The 21,980-nt window shown below is 38.2% G+C and overlaps 1 protein-coding gene across 1 annotated transcript in view; it reads right to left on the minus strand.

The window, feature by feature from the left end:
- Positions 1-21,980, minus strand: part of SETD2 (SET domain containing 2, histone lysine methyltransferase) — a 122,801-nt gene that overhangs the window by 41,590 nt on the left and 59,231 nt on the right. Inside the window, exon 10 of the mRNA XM_081805561.1 lies at positions 20,293-20,970. Within this exon, the coding sequence (XP_081661687.1) occupies positions 20,293-20,970 (678 nt within the window). The remainder of the gene's footprint in view (positions 1-20,292; positions 20,971-21,980) is intronic.

Raw genomic sequence — 21,980 nt, forward strand, 5'->3', positions numbered from 1 at the left:
AATCCACATGCCATACGACCGAGGAAGGGTTAAGATTTAATATTCAGTTGCAATTAAAGATGATAAATACAGACCAAACAGATACTGGGCAATCTATATGAATGTAGATTTTTTAGAAAAAAATCCTTCAACACTTCATGCATGCTGATAAATTACCTAATAAAGATGATGACTGTCATGATTAGATGTGTACTTATCCTGTGTGTCAGGTTATCATACTAAGCATTTCAAATGCATTACCTTTTTGAGCTTCAAAACATCTCTATGAGGGTAAGTACTATTATCTCCATTTTACAAATGAGAAAACCTACTTAAAAATCTTAGCAACCTGACCAAGGTTATGATGCTATTGGACAGCATGACTCCACAGCAATTTTATCTTCTGTACTAGACGACCCAGGATATGGTTAACAGTCGGCATTATCTGGGAAGGAGTACCACTTGAGGAACCTAAGCATAAATGTAGGTGGCATCCTCTATTCCCCCAGCCCCTCTTTCATATGTAGGACTTCCACTAGAGCTGTGATTCTCAACTCTGGCTACACAATTAGACCACTCCAGGAAACTCTCATAGACATACTATGCCAGACAAATAAAATCTAAAATTCTGGGCATGAGTCCCAGGCATCTGTATTTTTTTTTTTTTTAAGCTCTCCACATGATTCTGTTGCCTACATGTAGAAGGTTGAGAACCACTGAACTACTATCTTCTCTTAGCAGCCTTCACTCATTCCTCCTCACAAGGAAGAATTTGAGAGAACAAACTGTGTATGCCTGTCCTCAGCTCAAAGCCACCTGGGGGTGGCTCCTCCGAGGAAATGTCTGGAGTTGTCAAGCTGTCAGTGTCTAGCTGTGGGTAATAGTGAATCAGGGTATTGTATTTATAATACAGTATTTATACAGTAAGGACAAAGCTGATATTCTTAGCTCTGACTCCTCTGTCCACCCCCCGGGGGTTACCAAATTTGGGGAAAAAGTAAGAATGCCACTTATCAGCACCTACTCACACTATAAGAAAAAATAGGTATTCTATTAATTTTTAAAGGCTTGGAAATGACTGTTGCATTTGGTACTCTGTAAATCTAGGCACTCCAAAAGGTAACGTGTTCATCATAAAGGCTGCTTAGAACATACAGATATGCAGGTCTGTGTCAACTAAGGATTACGTAATTTTTACCTGTTTAGTTTCTTTTGCCTAAGGTCTTGGGCATTACAAGTGTCCATTACAAGCATTTATAGTAATTTATCACACAGTCCTCAAGCTGGGACCCATTCTATGGTGGCAATTAACGTACCAGAGGAAATGTTTCTCAAAAATATATTAACTCTATCAAAAGTTTAGAGCAACTGGGGGCTATTGGGTGGCTCAGTCGGTTAAGCATCCAACTCTTGATTTCAGCTCAGGTCATGATCTCAGGGTCGTGGGATCGTGGAGAACTGCCTGAGCCTGAGATTCTCTCTCTCCCTCTACCTCTTCCCTCACCCCGTCTAAAAATAAGAAAGTTTAGAACAATAGCTAAGTAGAAAATGTATTCCGATATTCACAAAATGGATGATTATTACTGACTTGTGACCAAAAGCTATTGACTTTTACTCTGTACCTAATACTATGGGGAACAAATTCCATCAACATGCACCCAAGCGCTAAGGAGCTACTAACTTGATCCTCCTCTTCATATAGTTAAAGCTGTATATAAAATTTTGGGGCACCTGGGTGGCTCAGTCGTTAAGCGTCTGCCTTCGGCTCAGGTGAACTGGGATCGAGCCCCGCATCGGGCTCCCTGCTCAGTGGGAAGCCTGCTTCTCCCTCTCCCACTCCCCCTGCTTGTGTTCCCTCTCTCGCTCTCTCTCTCTAATAAATAAAATCTTAGAAAAAAAAAAAGCTGTATATAAAATTTAAACTGGAAACTCAAATTATCTACTTCGAGGCCCTGAATTTTTCCAAAGTCCCACAATAATGCAACCTGAGAAGGAAGCAGTCATATGAAGATTACTATAATATTTCTTAAAATTATTCTATCTTGTGGATAAATAGCAATAAGGTTAGCTTATATGATATGGAACACTGGAATAGTGTCATACACCTGCAGGCCATTGCAGAAAAATGTTTATCTGAGTTGGCTTCACTCACATTAACACTCCATGTAAAATCATTTTCCTCTGTTAATTCTACTCAAGAGACTGGCATGTTATGAAAGAAGCCTACAAGAATCTGGTTCCCCACTCCACCCAATATTCTTTACCTATCACCCTGTTTTACTTCTTTAGTGTCTAGGTGCTGCTCCTAATTAACACACACTCACATGCACTCAAAGCTATAATTCTTATTTAAGTGGTTTTTTTAAAAAGATTTTATTTATTTATTCGCCAGAGAGAGAGAGCAAGTGAGCGCATGAGCAGGAGGAGTGGCAAAGGCAGAGGGAGAAGCAGGCTCCCTGCCAAGCAAGGAGCCCAATGCGGGACTCGATCCCAGGATCATGACCAGAGCCGAAGGCAGACACTCAACTGACTGAGCCACCCAGGTGTCCCTTGCAGCTATAATTCTTAAGGGCCAAGATTGTCTTACTCTTTGCTGTATCTCTAGCAAAAAGAAAATGCCTGGCACATAGACAACACTCAACTACTTGTTGAATGGACCAGTAAGTGAAATACTACTCATAATTTACAGAAATCACCACAGTGCTAAAAAACTTCAAAGTATTACACAGCTCATTTTTTAAAACTCACTAAATCTATACCTTCATTCTCTTTCATCCCTGGTAAGAATGCTGTTTACAGGCCTCACATATAACCACAAACATGTTTGTGGAGTTGTATTTCCAGGGTCAGATTAATAAGTGTGCCTCCGCAACATTTTGAACTCTTATCAATGCTTAGAACTGCCCACTCTTGGGCAATTAATCACTCCTCTTCAAGGGCTCAAAATCAATCTTCAGAAATTGTTTGATAAACACTAAGTCACTGATAAGTTCATGCACAAGCAATGCATCCAACATCCCTTTATAAAAGTATGTAAATATGTGTGGAGTTGTTTTTAATTTGTAGACACAAAGAACAAGTTCTTTGATGGCTATTTGTGGAAATCTGGTATGCTCATTTAAATAACAAATACTTAGGTAGAGACTAGGTGTTAAAAGCACGTATCAAGGGTCTCCTATTTTTAAAGGACACTGGAGATACATAGTAGCAGCCACTAAGAGGTTCACAGGCTAACAATGTGGCTGACAATTCTTACTGTGTGCCATGTCCTTTAACTGCATTCTCATATACTCTTACATTGCTATGAGAAGTACCTTTGCTGTATCTACAGTACATAGAAAATAGGCTCAGAGAGGTTAAATAACTATACCAGGGTCATACGATGCCACAGTGAGCTATATATTGGACCCAGGATCTAAGCCTAGATTTGTCTCTGTCCAAAGCATACACTTTTAACCACTACTACTACCTCCTGAACACTCAAGGAAAAGAAAAAGTAGGGCGCCTGGGAGGCTCGGTTGGTTAAGCGACTGCCTTCGGCTCAGGTCATGATCCTGGAGTCCCTGGATCGAGTCCCGCATCGGGCTCCCTGCTCGGCAGGGAGTCTGCTTCTCCCTCTGACCCTCCCCCCTCTCATGTGCTCTCTCTCATTCTCTCTCTAATAAATAAATAAAATCTTTAAAAAAAAAAAAAAAGAAAAAGTAAACACACACTATCATATACTAAAACTGGCCTTAGGAGAGAGGACTGGAAAAAGCATCCTGAAGGAAATAAACATTTGAATTATACTGAAGGATGACTAGGAGTTGTATATAGAAAGAAAGAGGACGAAAATAAAAATATGGTAGACTGAACACATGTGTTTATTACAACTCCATCCTGAAGTCCTAAAAATGACAGTGAAAGAACAAAAAAGTATAGACCCATCCATATTATCTTTTCTTTCTGGGAAATGAATATTGAATATATATGTATACTTAAATTTCTTTTATTCTATGCATTCTCTTTCATGTTCTTTCATTTGATGATTCACAAAGAAAAAAAATACTGTATCCATGAAATAAGATGCTCTTTAAAAGAGGACAGCAAAGGGGCACCTGGGTGGCTCAGTCATTGGGCATCTGCCTTCGGCTAGGGTCGTGGTCCCGGGGTCCTGGGATCGGGCCCTTGCCTTGGGCTCCCTGCTCAGTGGGGAGCCTGCTTCTCCCTCTCCCACTCCCCCTGCTTGTGTTCCCTCTCTGTCAGATGAATAAATGAAATCTTAAAAAAAAAGACAGCAAAAGTAAGAATAAGAACTAGGATAGAAAAAAAGAGTTGAAGGTCATCCAGAAAGCAGAAAAAAAATCAAGAAAGGAAATGGGAGATCAAAAAATAAAATTAGAGGATAGGTGATAGATGACTTACATCTAATAGCAGGTATGCCAAAAAGCAAGGAGAGAGAAGACTGAGGGAAGTATAAATTTTTTTTTAAAAAAGAAAATTTTTTAGAACTTAAAGACATGAGTCACCAGATGGAGTCAGAGCACCTACAAATGAATCGAAATGGCATCAGACTTCAATAGACAGCAACGCTGTAAGCTAGAAAATGATACGATGTCTTTAACATTTTAAAGAAAAATTTATTCCCAGGGGCACCTGGGTGGCTCAGTCGGTTAAGAAAAATTTATTCCCAAATGATAATTACATGATCTGCCAAACAAGCAAGAATAAAATAAAGGCATTTTTCAGATCTATAGGGTCTCAAGATTTTATCTACCAGAAGAGGATGTTGAAAACCAAGACTGTGGAGGGTCTAAAATTCAAGATTCTCAATTCTGTGTCACACATTTCATAAATTATCTACAGTGTAAAAAGTACCATACTAAATACTTAAAAAAAACAAACAACTAAACAATTCCTGAGAGAACAATGGAAAAACACTGGAAAGTTAATGTAAATCAATTACTTAGCATTTAGAATATGACACAGACATATACACATTTGTATATAAATTCAACAACTGGGCATTCAATACAGATCAATTATCCAAGCTCTATCTTTGAGCAAGTAACCAGGAAGTGGTGGCTACTTAAAAATAACACCTGCAAAAGATCTAAAGATGTCATTCACATCTGTCATAACTTTGAAAAAAGTTATTTTTCAACAATACTGTCCCTAACAGAAAATCTTAGTTATCTAGAAACTGCACTTTTAGAGTGACTGCTACAATTAGCAATAGCAATTTTTTAAAAAGATTTTATTTGAGAGAGCGTGTGGGCTTGCGTGCGCTGACAGGCTCACACACCCGAGCATGGGCGGGGCGGGGGGGGGAGGGCAGAGGGAGAGGGACAGGCAGACTCTGCATTGAGCCTGAAGCCCAACATGGGAGCTCGACCCCACCACCCCACCCGGAGACCATGACTTAAGCCGAAATCAAGAGTCTGATGCCCAACTGACTGAGCCACCCAGGTGCCCCAAGCAATTTTTTAATTTAAAAAAGGAGATGGATGTTTTGAATATGGATTACTAAGAAAATGATGCTATTAATAAAAATGTACATCAGAGAATGATGAACCAGCCTGTAAGAGAAGACTATGAACTTGCATCTGAAAGGCAAGTGGAAGCGTCAACAGAAAGCTGAAATACAGATCTGAAATTTAGGAAACAGGCTAAGGAAAGAGATCTACATTTTGGGAAAATCTTAAAAGATGATAACTTATACTGATTATGGTACTTAGGAGATGGCCAAGAGAGAAAGTACATAAAGAAAAACAGGCTGACTTGAAAGAAAATAAAATTTAAGGGTTGAAGGTCTTTATACTTAATTCGTACAGTACGTTTTCTATTTTTTAATAAATACTTGCCAGCCATCCCACTTCTGAGCAAATATCCAAAGAGAATGAAAACGGGATCTCCAAGAGAGCTGCACTCCCATATTCACGGCAGCATCACTCACACTAACCAAGATATGGAAACAACCTAAGTGTCCGTTAACAGATGAATGGAGAAGATGCAGTGTACAATTACATGATGCGACATTATTCAGTCATGAGAAAAAAAGAAATCTTGCCATTTGTGACAACATGGATGAACCCTGAGGATATTATGCTAAGTGAAATAGTGAGGATGCACAGAAATTGAAAACCTTATACATTACTGGTAGGAATGTAAAATCGACCAGCTATCATGGAAAAGTGTCTGGCAGTTCCTCAAAAGTTAAATATGGAGTTACCATGACTCAAAAACTCCACTCCTAGATACATACTCAAGAGAAATGAAAGCCAGTATTCACATAAAAATTTGTACATAAAAATTCATAGTAACTGTATTCCTAACAGTCAGAAAGTAGAAACAACACAATGTCCATCAGCTGATAAATGGGTAACAAAATGGGTTAAAAAATATCCATACAAGGGAGTATTATTCACCTATAAAATGGAATTAAGTACTGATAAATGCTACAACACAGATGAATCCTGAAAACGTTATGCTAAGTAAAAACCAAATACAAAAGGCCGTTATTACAGGATTCCATTTATCCTTGTTCACAGATTGTGCAAATTCACCAATGCACTAAAATTTCTTTGTAATCCTCAAATCAGTAAGTTAGAAAAAATGTCACTAATTCTTCCCCAAGAAGTCAAGACTACCACTGATGTTTTTTGGTATACTTTTTCCAAATAATGGACTGATAACATGATGCAACACTATTCCCCAGTCTCTCAGAATCCTTTCAGTACCCTTTTTGGAAATGCTTCTAGTACACTCATACCCTTGTATATTTTCTTTCCAACTTCTTTAATATCATTTTCACTGACTTTATGAAATCAATGCATTTTTATTTTGTAACAGGTCTACATTGTATTTGTACTGCATTGCCCAATTTTTATAACAGTGAGACTTTAGCTAAGAAAGACAACAACCCTTTAGACAAAGACAGATGCTAATGTTAACAGAGATGGGATGTTTAGATGACAATTTTTTAGTGTTCAGCTCATCAATGTTTTTTGTCATAATGTTTGCTTCTCTAAGCAATCTTGAAACTGAAGATTAAGATACTGAGAACACCATATATTTGTGTATCTGTGTGTATCTATATATGAATGTGGACTTACGTATTTAATTACATGTGAGAGAGAAGCTTTTCCAAGGTAACTGAATGTTTGAAAATGATTTCAAAAAACCCCACCACATCCCAGGATTTTTAGGCCTTTGTGAAGTTGTAGTGCCAAAAGCAAACATACCAAATATTTATCTGGATTTACTGAACACTGAAAATTTAGAAAAAGAGGTAAGAACTTAGAGAAACATATAACAACTTTGGGTAAGATATGAACATGTCATGGAACCTGATTCACAATTCTATACACTAAAGATTAAAAATTGGGGCGCCTGGGTGGCTCAGTCAGTTAAGGACTCTTGGTTTTGGCTCAGGTCGAGATCTTGGAGTTGTGGGATCGAGCCCTGCGTCGGGCTCCGTGCTCAGCAGGCAGTCTGCTTGGGATTCTCTCTCCCCCTCTGCCCCTCCCCCAGCTTGTGCAAGCTCTCTCAAATAAATGAATGAAAAATAAAGATTAAAAATCCATTATCTCAATTAACAAAATAAAAAAATGAACATACAACATATAACTTCAATGTCTATGGCCCTACACCACCCCAAGGCCCAATCAAAGAAAAAAAATTACTGGACAAATACTGTTATGTACCCTAGCTCCTGGGAATAAACACCTTCAGTGGTAATGGCTCTACAACCAGGATTTAGCTTCCTTTAACAGAAGGAAGAATTGTTAACTCCTATCATCATGTCCTTGTAGAGCATGAGTCTATGGTTTTACCTCACAAACTGTATTACGAATGGTGGGAGTAGAGGGATCTCCATTAGGTCACAGAGGTCTTGAGATCTGACTACAAAGAAAATTTAGAGGAGAGCATAAATGTCTGGAGATTTCATAAAATCACACACATGAGAGAGGCAGAGGAAGGGAGAGTGAAGAAAAAGCAGAGAATAATTTTACTTATTCTTTTAAACCCCTGAAGATACTCTTCTAACTTCAGACAACAGGGCTCCCATGAAATGGAAGGTAGTAAGATTGAATTTCAGTTTTCAGCCACTCAAATGGGCAAAACATATGGTCACAGTTCTTAAAATAGGAAATACAAATGTAAAGATACTCAATACTTCATGCATAAGAGACATGCAAATTAAAACTACAATAATAGTCTATTTTTGCCTATCAGTCCAACCAAGATAAAGTTAGACAATATTTGTGTTGGCCAGGGTGTAGTGAAATAGGCACCCTTATGCATATACATTACTGATGAGTTAAATTGGTATAACTATAAAGATCAATTTTGGCAAGACCTATTAACTACAGATAACACAAACCAGGATTCAGATATACTACTTTTAGTAATTTATCCAACATGTATATTCCAAACAGGTATACGCGAATGTGTTCGAAATGACTTATATAAAAGTTCCATGCTAAGCTAAAGAAAGGAATCAATCACAATGGCTATCAAAATAGGGGACTGATTAATATGACTAACAGGAGACTGATTATGGCATATCTTTACAATAAAATATCACACAGGTATGAAAACTAAATTCTTTAAAACTTGGAATAAAACAAGCTTTATAATGTGTTAAATAAAAAATAAGGAGCTAAATAGTGCTTCCAGTTTTATAAAAAAGATCAATTACATGCATCCACTATGTACAAATTATCTCTGGAAGGATACACAAGAAGTTGGTTGTGCTGTCTGCCTTCAGGGAACAAGACAGGGGGGCAGGGGTAGGAGCAAAACATTTCACTGTGTGCATACTGAACTTTGTATCATGTACAGGAATGGCCTATTTAAAAATTAAAATGAAAAGAAGAGAAAAAGATAACGTGCCTCAGAAGAAGCCCTCAACAAAGTACCAAAAGATTTTTGGGGCATTATGGCTGTATTCATGGTAAAGACCATCACCTGAGGGTTGTGAGGTCTCAGGCAGAGAGGCCTAAGGAACTGGACATTCTCAAAACAACTTCTAAATGCTGCTCTTCAGAAAGTGCCATACCTTAAAAGCTCTCCTAGGTCACTGCCGTTCACTTTAAACTTGTCCCCCCGGCCCCTCCTTCTTCTCCAGCCTTACCCAGCTTGACTCTAATTCAAAGAATCTATCTTAACAATGCTCAGTTTTATTCACCACACAACTAAATGTGCTGGATTTACGCTAAGTACTAAAGCATAAGGTGAACACTGGACACTAGTCCCTGCTTTCAAGACCTCTCTAGCCCAACAGTAAATATGTGTGTAGAAAAATAGTGGTTTTGGGGCACCTGGGTGGCTCAGTCTTTAAGTGTCTGCCTTCAGCTCAGGTCATGGTCCCAGGGTCCTGGGATCGAGCCCCACATCGGGCTCCCTGCTTGGCGGGAAGCCTGCTTCTCCCTCTCCCACTCCCCCTGCTTGTGTTCCCTCTCTCGCTGTGTCTGTCAAATAAAAAAAAATCTTAAAAAGAAAAATAAGTGTTTTAATGCTGATAATCACTGAAGAATAATCAAGGTCATGATGATTAAATGTTTCTCAATTTCAGAATTCTGTTTTCTAGGCAAATTAATTCCAAATCTAAGATTTTTCCTTACACCTTCCAAATAATTTTTCTAACTAAAACTTAAAAATCACCACAGCCCTCCAAGTGATTGCACTGAAGTTAGTATGTTGCACTGGTCAATCCAACGCTGCAGTTAAGAGTAGGTGGTCATTATTTAACATAGTACTGGAAGTCCTAGCCACAACAATCCAACAAGAGTAAGGAATAAAATGCATCCAAATTGGTAAGAAAGATATAAAACTTTCACTATTTATAGATGACATGGTACTATAATATAGAAAACTCAGAAGACTCCACCGAAAAACTACTAGAATGATAAATGAATTTGGTAAGGTTGCAGGACACAAAATCAACATACAGAAATCCATGGCATTTTTATATACCAATAATGAAGCAACAGAAAGAGAAATTAAGAAAGCAATCCCATTTATAATTGTACCAAAGATAATAAAATACCCAGGAATAAATTTAATAACCAAGGAGGTAAAAGACCTGTACTCTGAAAACTGTAAAACATCAATGAAAGATATTGAAGACAACCCAAACAAGTAGATATTTCATGCTCATGGACTGGATGAATACTGTTAAAATGTCCATACTACCAAAAACAATCTATAGATTTAATGCAATCCTTATCAAAACATTTTTCAAAGAACTAGAACAAACAATCCCAAAATTTGTATGGAACCAGAGAAGACCCTGAATAGCCAAAACAATCTTGGGGGGAAAAAAAACCAACAACAAAGCTGGAGGTATCACAATTCCAGATTTCAAGTTACATTACAAGGCTGTAGTAATCAAAAAAGTATGGTATTGGCACAAAAATAGGCACATAGATCAATGAAACAGAACAGAAATCCCAGAAATAAACCCATGTTTATATGTCGATTAATCTTTGACAAGGGAGGAATGAATACACTACGGGAAAAAGCCTCTTCAACAAATGGTATCAAGAGAACTGGACAGCTAAATGCAAAATATTCAAACTTGGACCACTGGCTTACACCATACACAAAGATAAATTCCAAATGGATTAAGGACCTAAATGTGAGACATGAAACCATAAAAATCCTAGAGGAGAACACAGGCAGTAATTTCTCTGACACCAGCCATAGCTGCATTTTTCTAAATATGTCTCCTGAGGCAAGGAAAACAAAAGCAAAAATAAACTGGGGCTTCATCAAAATAAAAAGCTTCTGCACAGTGAAGGAAACAGTCAACAAAACTAAAAGGCAACCTACAGAATGGAAGAAGATACTTGGCAAATGACATATCCATTAAAGGGTTAGTATCCAAAATATATTAAGAACTTATACAACTTGGTGTGCCTGGGTGGCTCAGTCATTAAGCATCTGCCTTCGGCTCGGGTCATGATCCCAGGGTCCTGGGATCCAGCCCCTCATCGGGCTCCCTGCTTGGCAGGAAGCCTGCTTCTTCCTCTCCCACTCCCCACTGCTTGTGTTCCCTCTCTCGCTGTCTCTGTCAAATAAATAAATAAAATCTTAAAAAAAAAAAAAAAAGGACTTATACAACACCACAAAAACAAATAATCAAGTTTAAAAATGGGCAGGGGCATTTTTAAATGGGTGGCTCAGCCGGTTAAGGGTCTGCCTTCGGCTCAGGTCATGATCTCAGGGTCCTGGGATCGAGCCCCATGTGGGGTTCTTTGCTCAGCAGGGAGTCTGCTTCTCCCTCTCCCTCCCACTCATGCTCTCTCTCTCTCAAATAAATAAAATCTTGAAAGAAAGAAAGAAAGAAAGAGTGTTGGTGAGGATATGGGAAAATAGGAACCCTCCTGCACTGTTGGTAAGAATGCAAACTGTTACAGCTACTGTGAAGAAAAGTATGGAGGTTCCTCAGAAAGTTAAAAATGAAACTACCCTAGAATCCAGCAATTGCACTGTTGGGTATTACCCAAAGAATACAAAAACACTAGTTCAAAGGGATACATCACCCCTATGTTTATTGTAGCATTATTTACAATAGCCAAATTATGGAAGCAGCACAAGTGTCCATCAATAGATGAATGGATAAAGAAGAATGGATAAAGAAGATGTGGATAAAATAGATGAATGGATAAAGATATATATATATATGTCATTCAGCCATAAAAAAATGAAATCTTGCCATTTGCAACAACATGGATAGAGCTAGAGAGTATAATGCTAAGCAAAATAAGCTAGTCAGAGAAGATAAATACCATATGATTTCACTCATATGTGGAATTTAAGAAACAAATGAGCAAAGGAGGAAAAAAAAAAAAAAGGGAAAGAGAAACAAACCAAGAAACAGACTCTTAACTACAGAGGACAAACTGATGGATACCAGAAGGGAAGTAGGTAGGAGATTGGGTGAAATAGGTCATGGGGATTGAAGAGTATATTTATCGTGATGAGCCCTGAGTATGGAAGTGTTGAGTCACCATACTGTACACCTGAAACTAATGTAACACTGTATGTTAACAATACTGGAGTTAAAATTAAAAACTTGAAAAAAATTAAAAAAAGAGTAGGTTGTCAACCCAGCATTGCAGTTAAGAGTAGGAACCCCTCTGGTGTCCAAATCATCTAGAAAATACTTTTTGAACCACAGTTCATTCCTTTCCCAACGCACACATATACACATCCTTGTTTGAGAAGCTTCTCATATTTATGAACCCTTGCCCCACAAAACCCCAGTTTTGCATATGATTTCAACATAGATCATAGGTTGAAAATCTCTGCAGGATTAAGGAAAAAAAAGATACTTGAACAAAACACTAAAATGGTAGTTTCTATGATTTCAGAATGAATTTGGACTTACTACAGTTTCTAAATCAGAAGCAGATTAAGAGAAATCTGAAGTATTCACCAAAGATACATAATTATGTGAACCGCCTAGCAAGGATATAGAAATCACTATTTACTGGAATAGAAAAAGAAATGGTAAGAATATGGGATTTAAATCAGAAGACCTGAGTCAATTTTCAGCTCTGTCATTTAAAAGCTAAATCACAACCTCACAGGCCTGTTTGTTTCCATTTACAGGGGATAAAAACACCACTACTTACTTCATAGGTTTGTAAAAATTATATGACACTCATTCAAATGTTTTCTGATCACCTATCAAATAAAATAAACATAACACAGATTCAATAAGCAGCATGATACCATGGAAAAAGATGGACCTTCTTCACATCTTCAAAGATTTATGAAGTGCCAAAGGACATACCTGGCTCTCACAGTACCCTAGGGAGACTTGAGTGACCAAGACAGAAGTGTTCTCTGCCCTCACACACTGTACAAGTATAAAACGTTATGTGCTATGGCTGGAAAGGATGTTATGAGAGCATACAGAAAGGGCAGAATACTCTTAGAGGAATGGGAATGGCTTTCCTGGGGAAAGGATGAAACTTTAACGAGAAGAGACATCTAAACAAAAGACAGTGTTTTCACACCTGAGTGAATGTGTGTGTGTGTGTGTGTGTACGAACATTAGTAGCACAGACCCACTGGTGGGCCAGAACAGCTGAAGGTGATACGGCATAAATGAATAAGGACCAGACTATGCCATGGTATGCAAGCCTCATAAGAAAAACGGATTTCACTGGAACAGTGTAATGAGGAACCATTTAAAAGTTTTTTTTTTTAAGATTTTATTTATTTATTTGACAGAAAGAGACACAGCGAGAGAGGGAACACAAGCAGGGGGAGGGGGAGTGGGAGAGGGAGAGGGAGAAGCAGGCTTCCTGCTGAGCAGGGAGCCCGATGTGGGGCTCGATCCCAGGACCCTGGGATCATGACCTGAGCCGAAGGCAGACGCTTAATGACTAAACCACCCAGGTGCCCCTGTATTAAGATGTTTAAAAGAAAACTTCTAAATTTTGCATTTCATGCCATCAAATAGTATTTTCTTCCCAAATCAAAATAAATCTGTTAGGAGTTTGGGGGAAAAAATCCATAGCTGAAAGCAGGCCTATTTTTAAAATAAAAATATTTTTAAAATGTGTTTCCTTCTTGAAAAATCAGTGTATTTTTGTTGTTAAAAATAAATGAACAGAGACACCTGGGCAGCTCAGTCAGTTAAGCATCCAACTCTTGATCTCAGCTGAGGTCTTGATCTCAGGGTTGTGAGTTCAAGCCTGCCCCCCAAATTAACTGAACAAATAAAGTTTGCTCTGAGATACACTTTTCAAATTATAATCTCATATTTAATTAAATGTGTAAAGCTCTCAGTCCTTTGTTATAATTTTCCTTCTTCGTATAAGTTTAATTATCCATATTTATCTTTCTTCCTAGTTTTTCTAATGCTAATGTGATTTCTTGTAATTCAGTAAGATACAGGGTAAAATAATGCTTTTGGAAGAATGTTTAATAGAAAATTAAAATGGCAAAAAAATAAAAACAAACCACACACACACACAAAACAAGACTCCATGAGTCTAAACTCATATTAATCAATGAATACAGAATTACATGGGGCAGCAGGGAAAGCTCTTGCTTACAAGAAGGTCAACCAAAACATACAGAAGTAAAAGGAATGATGGGTTAGAAAAATCACCACTTGGCAACCATCACAGCTGTAAGCGATTCAGGCAAATTCACCAGATCTTGAAACTAATGAATAAACTTGATAAAAAACAGAATATTTACATACTTCCAAAGGTGCTCCTCTCTGATACTTTTTAATTATAAGGAGAAAACAGTAATTTTACACTGGAAAAACCTGGGAGACACCACCTTAACCAAGTGATCAAAGCTGATGATGCCAATAATGGGACAAATCAACATCATGTGGACACTATTTAATATTCCTGACAAAATGTATGACCTGAATCCAAAAGAAAACTTCAGACAAGCCCAAACTGAGGAATATTCTAAAAAATTCAAAAGTATTTTAAAAATTTGAAGTTTATAAAAGGCAAAGAAAGACTGAGGAACTATTCCAGATTAAAGGCTCCTAAAGAGATACAACTCAATGTAACACTTTAACTCAGATTCTGGATCAGAATTTTTTGTTTTTCTTTTCTTTTTTTTTTTTGCCATAGAGGACATTATATAAACAACTGGCAAAACCTGAATGAGATCTGCTGGTCAGATAATAGTATTAAGTCACTGTATTTTGCTGGTTTTGATAAATATATTGCAATCATACAGAAGAATGTCCTTGTTTTTACAAAATATATGCTAAAATATCTATGGGCAATGGGCATCATATCTGTAACTTATTCCTTAAAAGTCAAAAAAAAAGAAAATGACTAAGTAAAATGTTAACATTGGGGAATCTGGGTGAAGGGGTAAGAGGAATTTTTAGCTGACTTTTTTCTGCATTTGTCCCTAGAATGTGTATCACATGCAGAATACACAGAATGGCATTCTTGTAGTTTTCCTGTAAGTCTGAAATTACATCAGAAGTAAAAGTTAACAATATTAAGAAGGAAGATCTACATATTTTTATTATGGTTACATACAAGACTATATTACACCTACTTATCTATACTCGAAAAGTCCCTTAAGTTTCCAACTAACCTGATCATGGTCCTGAGGGAAAAACAATATTCCTTAAAGGTCTCTTGGCCCAGTAGTTCTATCATATATACCCTCTCCCATTTCTCAGTCTTACATCCAAATCATTTAAAGTTAACTTTTCCTAAACACAGTCAAGAGTTGTTTTTTTTTTTTAAACTTCATGAGCTATAGAAACATGTTCATTGTGTCTTTAGAGAAACAGAATTAAGAGCTCATCTAAAAGAATAAAGTGTCAAAATGACTTCACTCAAAATGAGAATGTTTCGGGGCACCTGGGTGGCTCAGTCAGTTAAGCATCTGCCTTTGGCTCAGGTCATGATTCCAGGGTCCTGGGATCAAGCCCCTGCTCAGTGGGGAGCCTGCTCCTCCTTCTCCCTCTGCCTGCCACTCCCCCTTCTTGTGTACTCTCTCACTCTCTCTGTCAAATAAATAAATAAAATCTTAAAAAAAAAAAAATCAGGGGCGCCTGGGTGGCTCAGTCGGTTGAGCGACTGCCTTCGGCTCGGGTCATGATCCTGGAGTCCCGGGATCGAGTCCCGCATCGGGCTCCCAGCTCGGCGGGGAGTCTGCTTCTCCCTCTGACCCTCCTCCCTCTCATGTTCTCTGTCTCTCGTTCTCTCTCTCTCAAATAAATAAATAAAATCTTTAAAAAAAAAAAAAAATTAAAAAAAAAAAATCAGAATGTTTCAAACAGCCAGGCTCTGAGCTTTACCATTTAGATCACTTATTGGTAAACTTTTTCTGTAAAGGACAAGACAGTAAATATCTCAGGCTTTGTTGGCCATCCCGTCTCTGAAGCAACTACTCAACTCCCACAGTGCAAAAGCAGCCATAGACAGTATGTAAATGAATGAGTATGGCTCTGTTTCCAAAAAATTTTACAAAAACAAGCAGTGGGGCAGATGTGGCCAACCCCTGATTTAGATGAAAGGATTTATCTGGTAATAACAAAAGGGACTACTAGTAAGTTTTAGACCAGGTTTGTCTTTTACCAAGTCTGATACTTATTAAAAAAATTTCAATGCAGGGGCGCCTGGGTGGCTCAGTTGGTTGGGCGACTGCCTTCGGCTCGGGTCATGATCCTGGAGTCCCGGGATCGAGTCCCGCGTCGGGCTCCCGGCTCAGCGGGGAGCCTGCTTCTCCCTCTGACCCTCTCCCCTCTCATGCTGTTTCTCTCTCAAATAAATAAATAAATAAATAAAATCTTTAAGAAAAAAAAAAATTTTCAATGCAGTAGTATCCAAGACTGTGTTCTTTAGGGGCAATTCTGAATTTTAAAGAAAAGGATGATATTGATCCTTATGGATACAGAATAATCTCAATGAAGGATTTTGAAATTTATTACAGAAATCCAGGGCACATAATTTCATTTTGAAATGTTGCAAAGCAGATTCCACACACAATATTTGTTACAGACCAAAATTCCAAGTAGTGACTCAAAACTTTTCAGCTGGGTAACTCTATATTTTATTTAAACTTTCTACAAAGAGTTTAATGCTTAACTTTCCAGACAAATGTTTGTTGAATTAAAGATAATGTCCTGAGATAAACATGAATAAAATAAGAAGAGAATATCATAAGGGCGCCTGGGTGGCTCAGTCGGTTGAGCATCTGCCTTCGGCTCAGGTCATGATCCCAGGGTCCTGGGATCAAGCCTCGCTTCAGGCTCTCTGCTCAGCTCAGGCTCTCTGCTCAGCGGGGAGCCTGCTTCTCCCTCCCCCTCTGCCTGCTGCTCCCCATGCTTGTGCTGTCAAATAAATTAAAAAAAAAAAATAGTCCAACTTATCACATATACAGAATGTTGCCCCTAAATCACCTAATCCGGGTGTAACTATAACTACCCAGATCTCTTTATAAGGAGAGATGCACATCCTGTAATCTAAGTATTTACGAGAGGCTCTGGAATCACTAGCCATCATCATCTACTGGGTGTTTAACTGAAACGAAAACTGCCAAATTTTATGGGAACCTTACCTCTTCTTCTCATGATCCAAATGAATGAAGACTTTTCCAGCCAAATTATAATTAATCACCACTTACAACCAGCTGTTTTGCCCTGTGAAGTCTAGGGTAGATTTTCAGCATGAGGGGTGATGTACAATAATTCCTTTCACAAACAGAAATATATGCACATGTCCCTGCTGAAAATGTAGCCTGGTAAATTTGCATGTGAAAATGAATCCATGTTATGTGTAGCAATGTGTTAGGTGATGTTTCTTGTTGAGGTCTACTTTAGGAGTCAAAATGTGTATGCCCTGTGAAGCCAAGGCAGCAGTCCTGTGTATAGAGGTATAGAAAAAGTAGCTCACTTAATCCTTTCTCGCCAGGAGTCGGGATTTTCCCGGAACGACATCCATTGTCGGCAATGGACGCACCAAAATAACGCCGGCGCCAGTGAGTTAACCACCTCTGTCCTCTTTTCACCTATTATATTTTTCATGCATCATCCAACTTCCCAACCATCTTCCTGTTTCTTCACAGAATGCACGCTAGGTTCTTGTTTTTCTTCAGCACGAAGTTGAAAATGGAGTTGAGAAAAGGAGACACATGGTCAGCTGGTGATGTTAACAAGCTCCTTGCTGCCCTGAGAAGCTAGATGGAAATGGTTCAAGTTACAAGGGGGATCATCATCAGATCTGGGAGGACAAAGAGTAATTCATGAAGCTTCATTCCCTTCCCTCCCACCCTCTCTCATTTACTGATGATCCCTATGGTCTGCCTTCACAGCAAAATCAAGATTAAGGATCTGAAGCAACCTCTTTCAGTTCTTCACTCCATCCAGTGTGTAGAAGGCCAAGTGGAACACATGTCCAACAATGTTACAGTGGCCCCAGAAGGTCAGGGAAGCTTGGAGTGGCTAACCACAATCTTAGATCAATGCTTTTTGGTATGATCTTGGAATTAACATCAGCAACTAACACAGTGCTTGGCAACAGGTGCTTAACAAAAGTTGGTTGAGTAAGACATTTTCTTTTCTGCCAACGTCTACTTGAACACATAGGTGGAAGTCAGACAGAAGTAGTTAACTCTTTCAATGCCGGGATAGTATGGGTGTATAGTAATCACATCAAGTCCATGTATTTATCTAAGACATGTTCATATTATGGGTTTCTGATTTCAATGTTCTGGTTAGATGCTAGCTAAAATATTTTATTTAAGGACAACCACAATCAGAGTTTTGGAATTAGAACCATGGTAAATGTTAATTAGAATGATAGATGAAATTAAGAGCCCCAGGACCAATGTGTAACAAAACATCACAGTTCAGTCAAGTGACAACCTCTTTCAGTATTGCAATTCTAGATGGGTAATGATTCCAGAGCAAACTAGAAGTCTGAAGAAGGAAAATCTTATTTAATGGCTTCCTTGATGGTAAGAATCAGGATAAATCCAAAGTATGAAGGTTAAGAAGGATATATTTTAAGTATGAATAAAATTTTAAACCTCAAGTCAAGAGGATCATCAAGCTACATAGTACTATGCAACTGCTTTGATCTTTCAGACAGGAGGAGGGAGGACAACAAGCAGGGGAAGAAATAATTTTGTAGGACTCAAAAATGTCTAGAGTGTGAGTTTAAATGATCAGTTATAGCTAATTGAGTTAAGGATATCCCAGAGAGTAATTCATACCACTACCATGACAATAAAAAATTAACCATGTAGAGAAACAGAAGTATTTACTTTTTCTAGATTTTAAGAGACAGGTTTTTAAGAAATGATGATTATGTCTCGTTTTTAAAAATTATGTCAACCAGAGACTTAGTAGGCAAAAGTGAACTACTGGGTCTGCCCCCCACTCTTGCTCTATAAAACCATCTCTGTAAGGCCTTTTCTATGCCCACTCGTGTACGTTTTCATTCCCACCTTCCTTACGAAGCCAGTCATGTCAGAGGCTCTACTAGCAGTCTTGGAACACAAGAGGGACTTCTTCCAGACTCCTGTGCCCTCACAAAGCAGGCCTTAAATGAAGGTCCACCCAAGTGACCGTCCCAGCATCTCTTTCAGTTTAACTGCAATTTTGGTTCCTGCAGTTCACATGTCATATCATAACCAGATTTACTGTGAATCCTTCCTTTTACTAAAGTTTATAAAAAGGAAGGATTTCATAAGGTTTAATAAGGTTGAGTTAATGATAAACTGTAAGTGGTGAAAGAGTAGCATGAATAGGAGTTCAAATAGGTCAATGAGAGCTGAAACCACACAATACTTAAAGAAGGGTCTCAACACAGCAAATTACAAATGCCAAAAGTAAGCACAGTGCACAACCAACCAACTACTCATTTTGCTCAGTATAAGGCCAATTCTGTATGGGTCAAATCTCAGGATCTAATGGGTGAGCTTTGTAGTCATAATTGGGGACAGAGGATTCATATGTCCATCTTGCTACAAATAAACCTGTACTGCTGGTTTATCTGGTTGCTTCACTTCTGGCAGAAGAGAGGAACAGAAAAATAGAAGCTAGCAAGTAACCTGTTCCCACAGGGTCCTCAAGACCTGAATCCCAGATCCAGATCACTTACAATCAAAATGTAACACCTCTCTCCTAGGCTGGGTTTTCTACAAAGCAAACCCTACACATCTTGCTAAATTCTTTAACAAGAGATTATGTATGTATTAAGTGTAAGGGTTCCAGACCTCTCTATTTTTCCTCTAGATAACATCTTTTGTCCAAAGAAATAGGCATTTAAAGGCAGGCCTATTTCAGAAACAATAAAGGAACTGAATACCAACTAGCTCCATATAAAGTTGTTTTACTGGAACAGAAATTTATGTTTAATCATTTTTGATGAGAAGTTGCTAAATTACCTTGGTTTTCCAATTAACTTTTTAATTTTAATTTCTAGTTAATTCAATACATTAATTTCCAATCAATTTAAACATTTTTTTTCTTACCTAGAATCTTACAAAGAATTTTCAAACATAGAATATGTTTGTTACTCAAAGGATTTCTGGTTTTGTTTTTAATGTAAAGAGCACTTGAATAACTGAATTCACTACTGTGATATGCTTTTCTAAATGAAGAAAAGGGACATCTGTGTATTAGTTTGGCTGCTGTATATCTTGCTAAGGTTTAAAAGATGTTTGAGACATTTATAATCAGCTGTCAGTAAGAGACATGGTATTCCATTTTTCAAATACATGTATAGCTAAAAAAGTAGGCAATTCAGCTTAAGATTTGTGGAACTCTAGACCTGAGTAATTCAGGTTAAAATAAAAATGTTTTCTTACCTTTAGGTCTTTCCAACTATCCAGGAGCTTGGTGGCCAAATCACTTATATCTACTGTTTTATCTGGCTGTTCCTGGCTCCTCTCACTCTCCACATCAGATACACCCTCCTCTTCATCTTGGGACGGGGTTTCCTCAGCAATGGTTTCTTCCAGTTTTGTGCCATTGCCCTCTTTGGGCTCTATTTCAGTGTCAGCCTCTGGTTCAGATGTAGGTAGCTTACTGGCTTCCACAGCGATTTCACTCTCAACTTTAGATTCAGGTAGCTGTTGTGTGAGTAGCTGTTGTGACTGTAACTCTTCCTCTTCTTCTACAGGGACGTTTTCTAACTGGTCAAGGTCCTCTTTGCCATCCTTGCCTTCCAGCTCACTGGTAGCATCAGAGATAGCACTGTCCATGCTATTTTCACTTATAATTTTAAGTCTGCGAAACATGAGCTTCTTGGGGGTGTCTGTGTCAGCTTCTGTGCTCAGCTTGGCAGAAGGATCAGGTGTGTTGAGTGGTGTGTGAGCCCGTGACGTATTCTCACTTGAATACCCATCTCCTTCACTCAACTGAGGAATGGCAGTTTTGGTCTGAGACCAGCGTTGAATAATTGGAAGTACTTTGCTTTCCTCCAACATATTTTTAGTAGGAATGGGTAAGTGTTCCAAAGTCTTTATAATCTGATTAAACACAATAAAAAAAAAAAAATCACATCACTTTACAGAGTTGACTTTTCAAATCTCTGGTTGGGACTCAGATCATTTCTGAAAGAGCTGTGGGTTTTCTTTACTGTCTTATTAAGACTGAAGTCTCTGTAACTATAGAAGGATTAAATGTCGTAATATTATTTTCCTCTAGAAAGGAAGGAAAACTTTTTAAAGACTGACCAGCAAGAATAAAATGTGGAGCAGGTAACTGCTCACAATATCAAACAGGACTGATTAATATCCTCTACCAGTAGTTCTCAAACCTGTGTAGATTTTTTAAAATATATATACTAGTGGACCTCATCCTGGCTATGTTTTTCTGAAAAGTTTTCCAAGTGACTGCAATATAGGCTTGGGAACTATGCAACAACATATATTTAAATGATGTTTCACCCACAAAAAATGCAGCTATTACTTACCTCTTTTAGCCTCTGATAAACAACTAACAAAGAAAGACTCTCTTCAGAGATAACCACCCCCTCCACTCTGAAATCCAAGAATTTATTCCAAAGTACTCCCCAATGTAGTTCTACAGAAATCCCAAGGTAGGCTGTTCCCCTCTAACTTTCTAGATGGGATGCTGAATTCATTTAATCATTAATCATAGAATCATTTACTAATGTCAACTAGATCTTTACAAAAAGGAAAGGGGTGGTGGGACGAAGGGAGGAAGGGAGGAAGAAATTCCAAGTCTTCCTCAACTTCTATTTGTTGCCAAATCTCCTGTGAGAAGAACAGAGGCAAGACAACCACTTATTTGCTCATTCCTGTTTTTGGTTTTTTTTTTTTTTTTTATTTATTTTTTTTTTTTTAAAGATTTTATTTATTTATTTGAGAGAGAGAGAATGAGAGAGAGTGAGTACATGAGAGGGGGGAGGGTCAGAGGGAGAAGCAGACTCCCTGCCGAGCAGGGAGCCCGATGCGGGACTCGATCCCGGGACTCCAGGATCATGACCTGAGCCGAAGGCAGTCGCTTAACCAACTGAGCCACCCAGGCG

Source organism: Leptonychotes weddellii, chromosome 1, assembly GCF_054177405.1.
Source record: "Leptonychotes weddellii isolate Sample4059 chromosome 1, ASM5417740v2, whole genome shotgun sequence".
NCBI classification, from domain to species: Eukaryota; Metazoa; Chordata; class Mammalia; order Carnivora; family Phocidae; genus Leptonychotes; species Leptonychotes weddellii.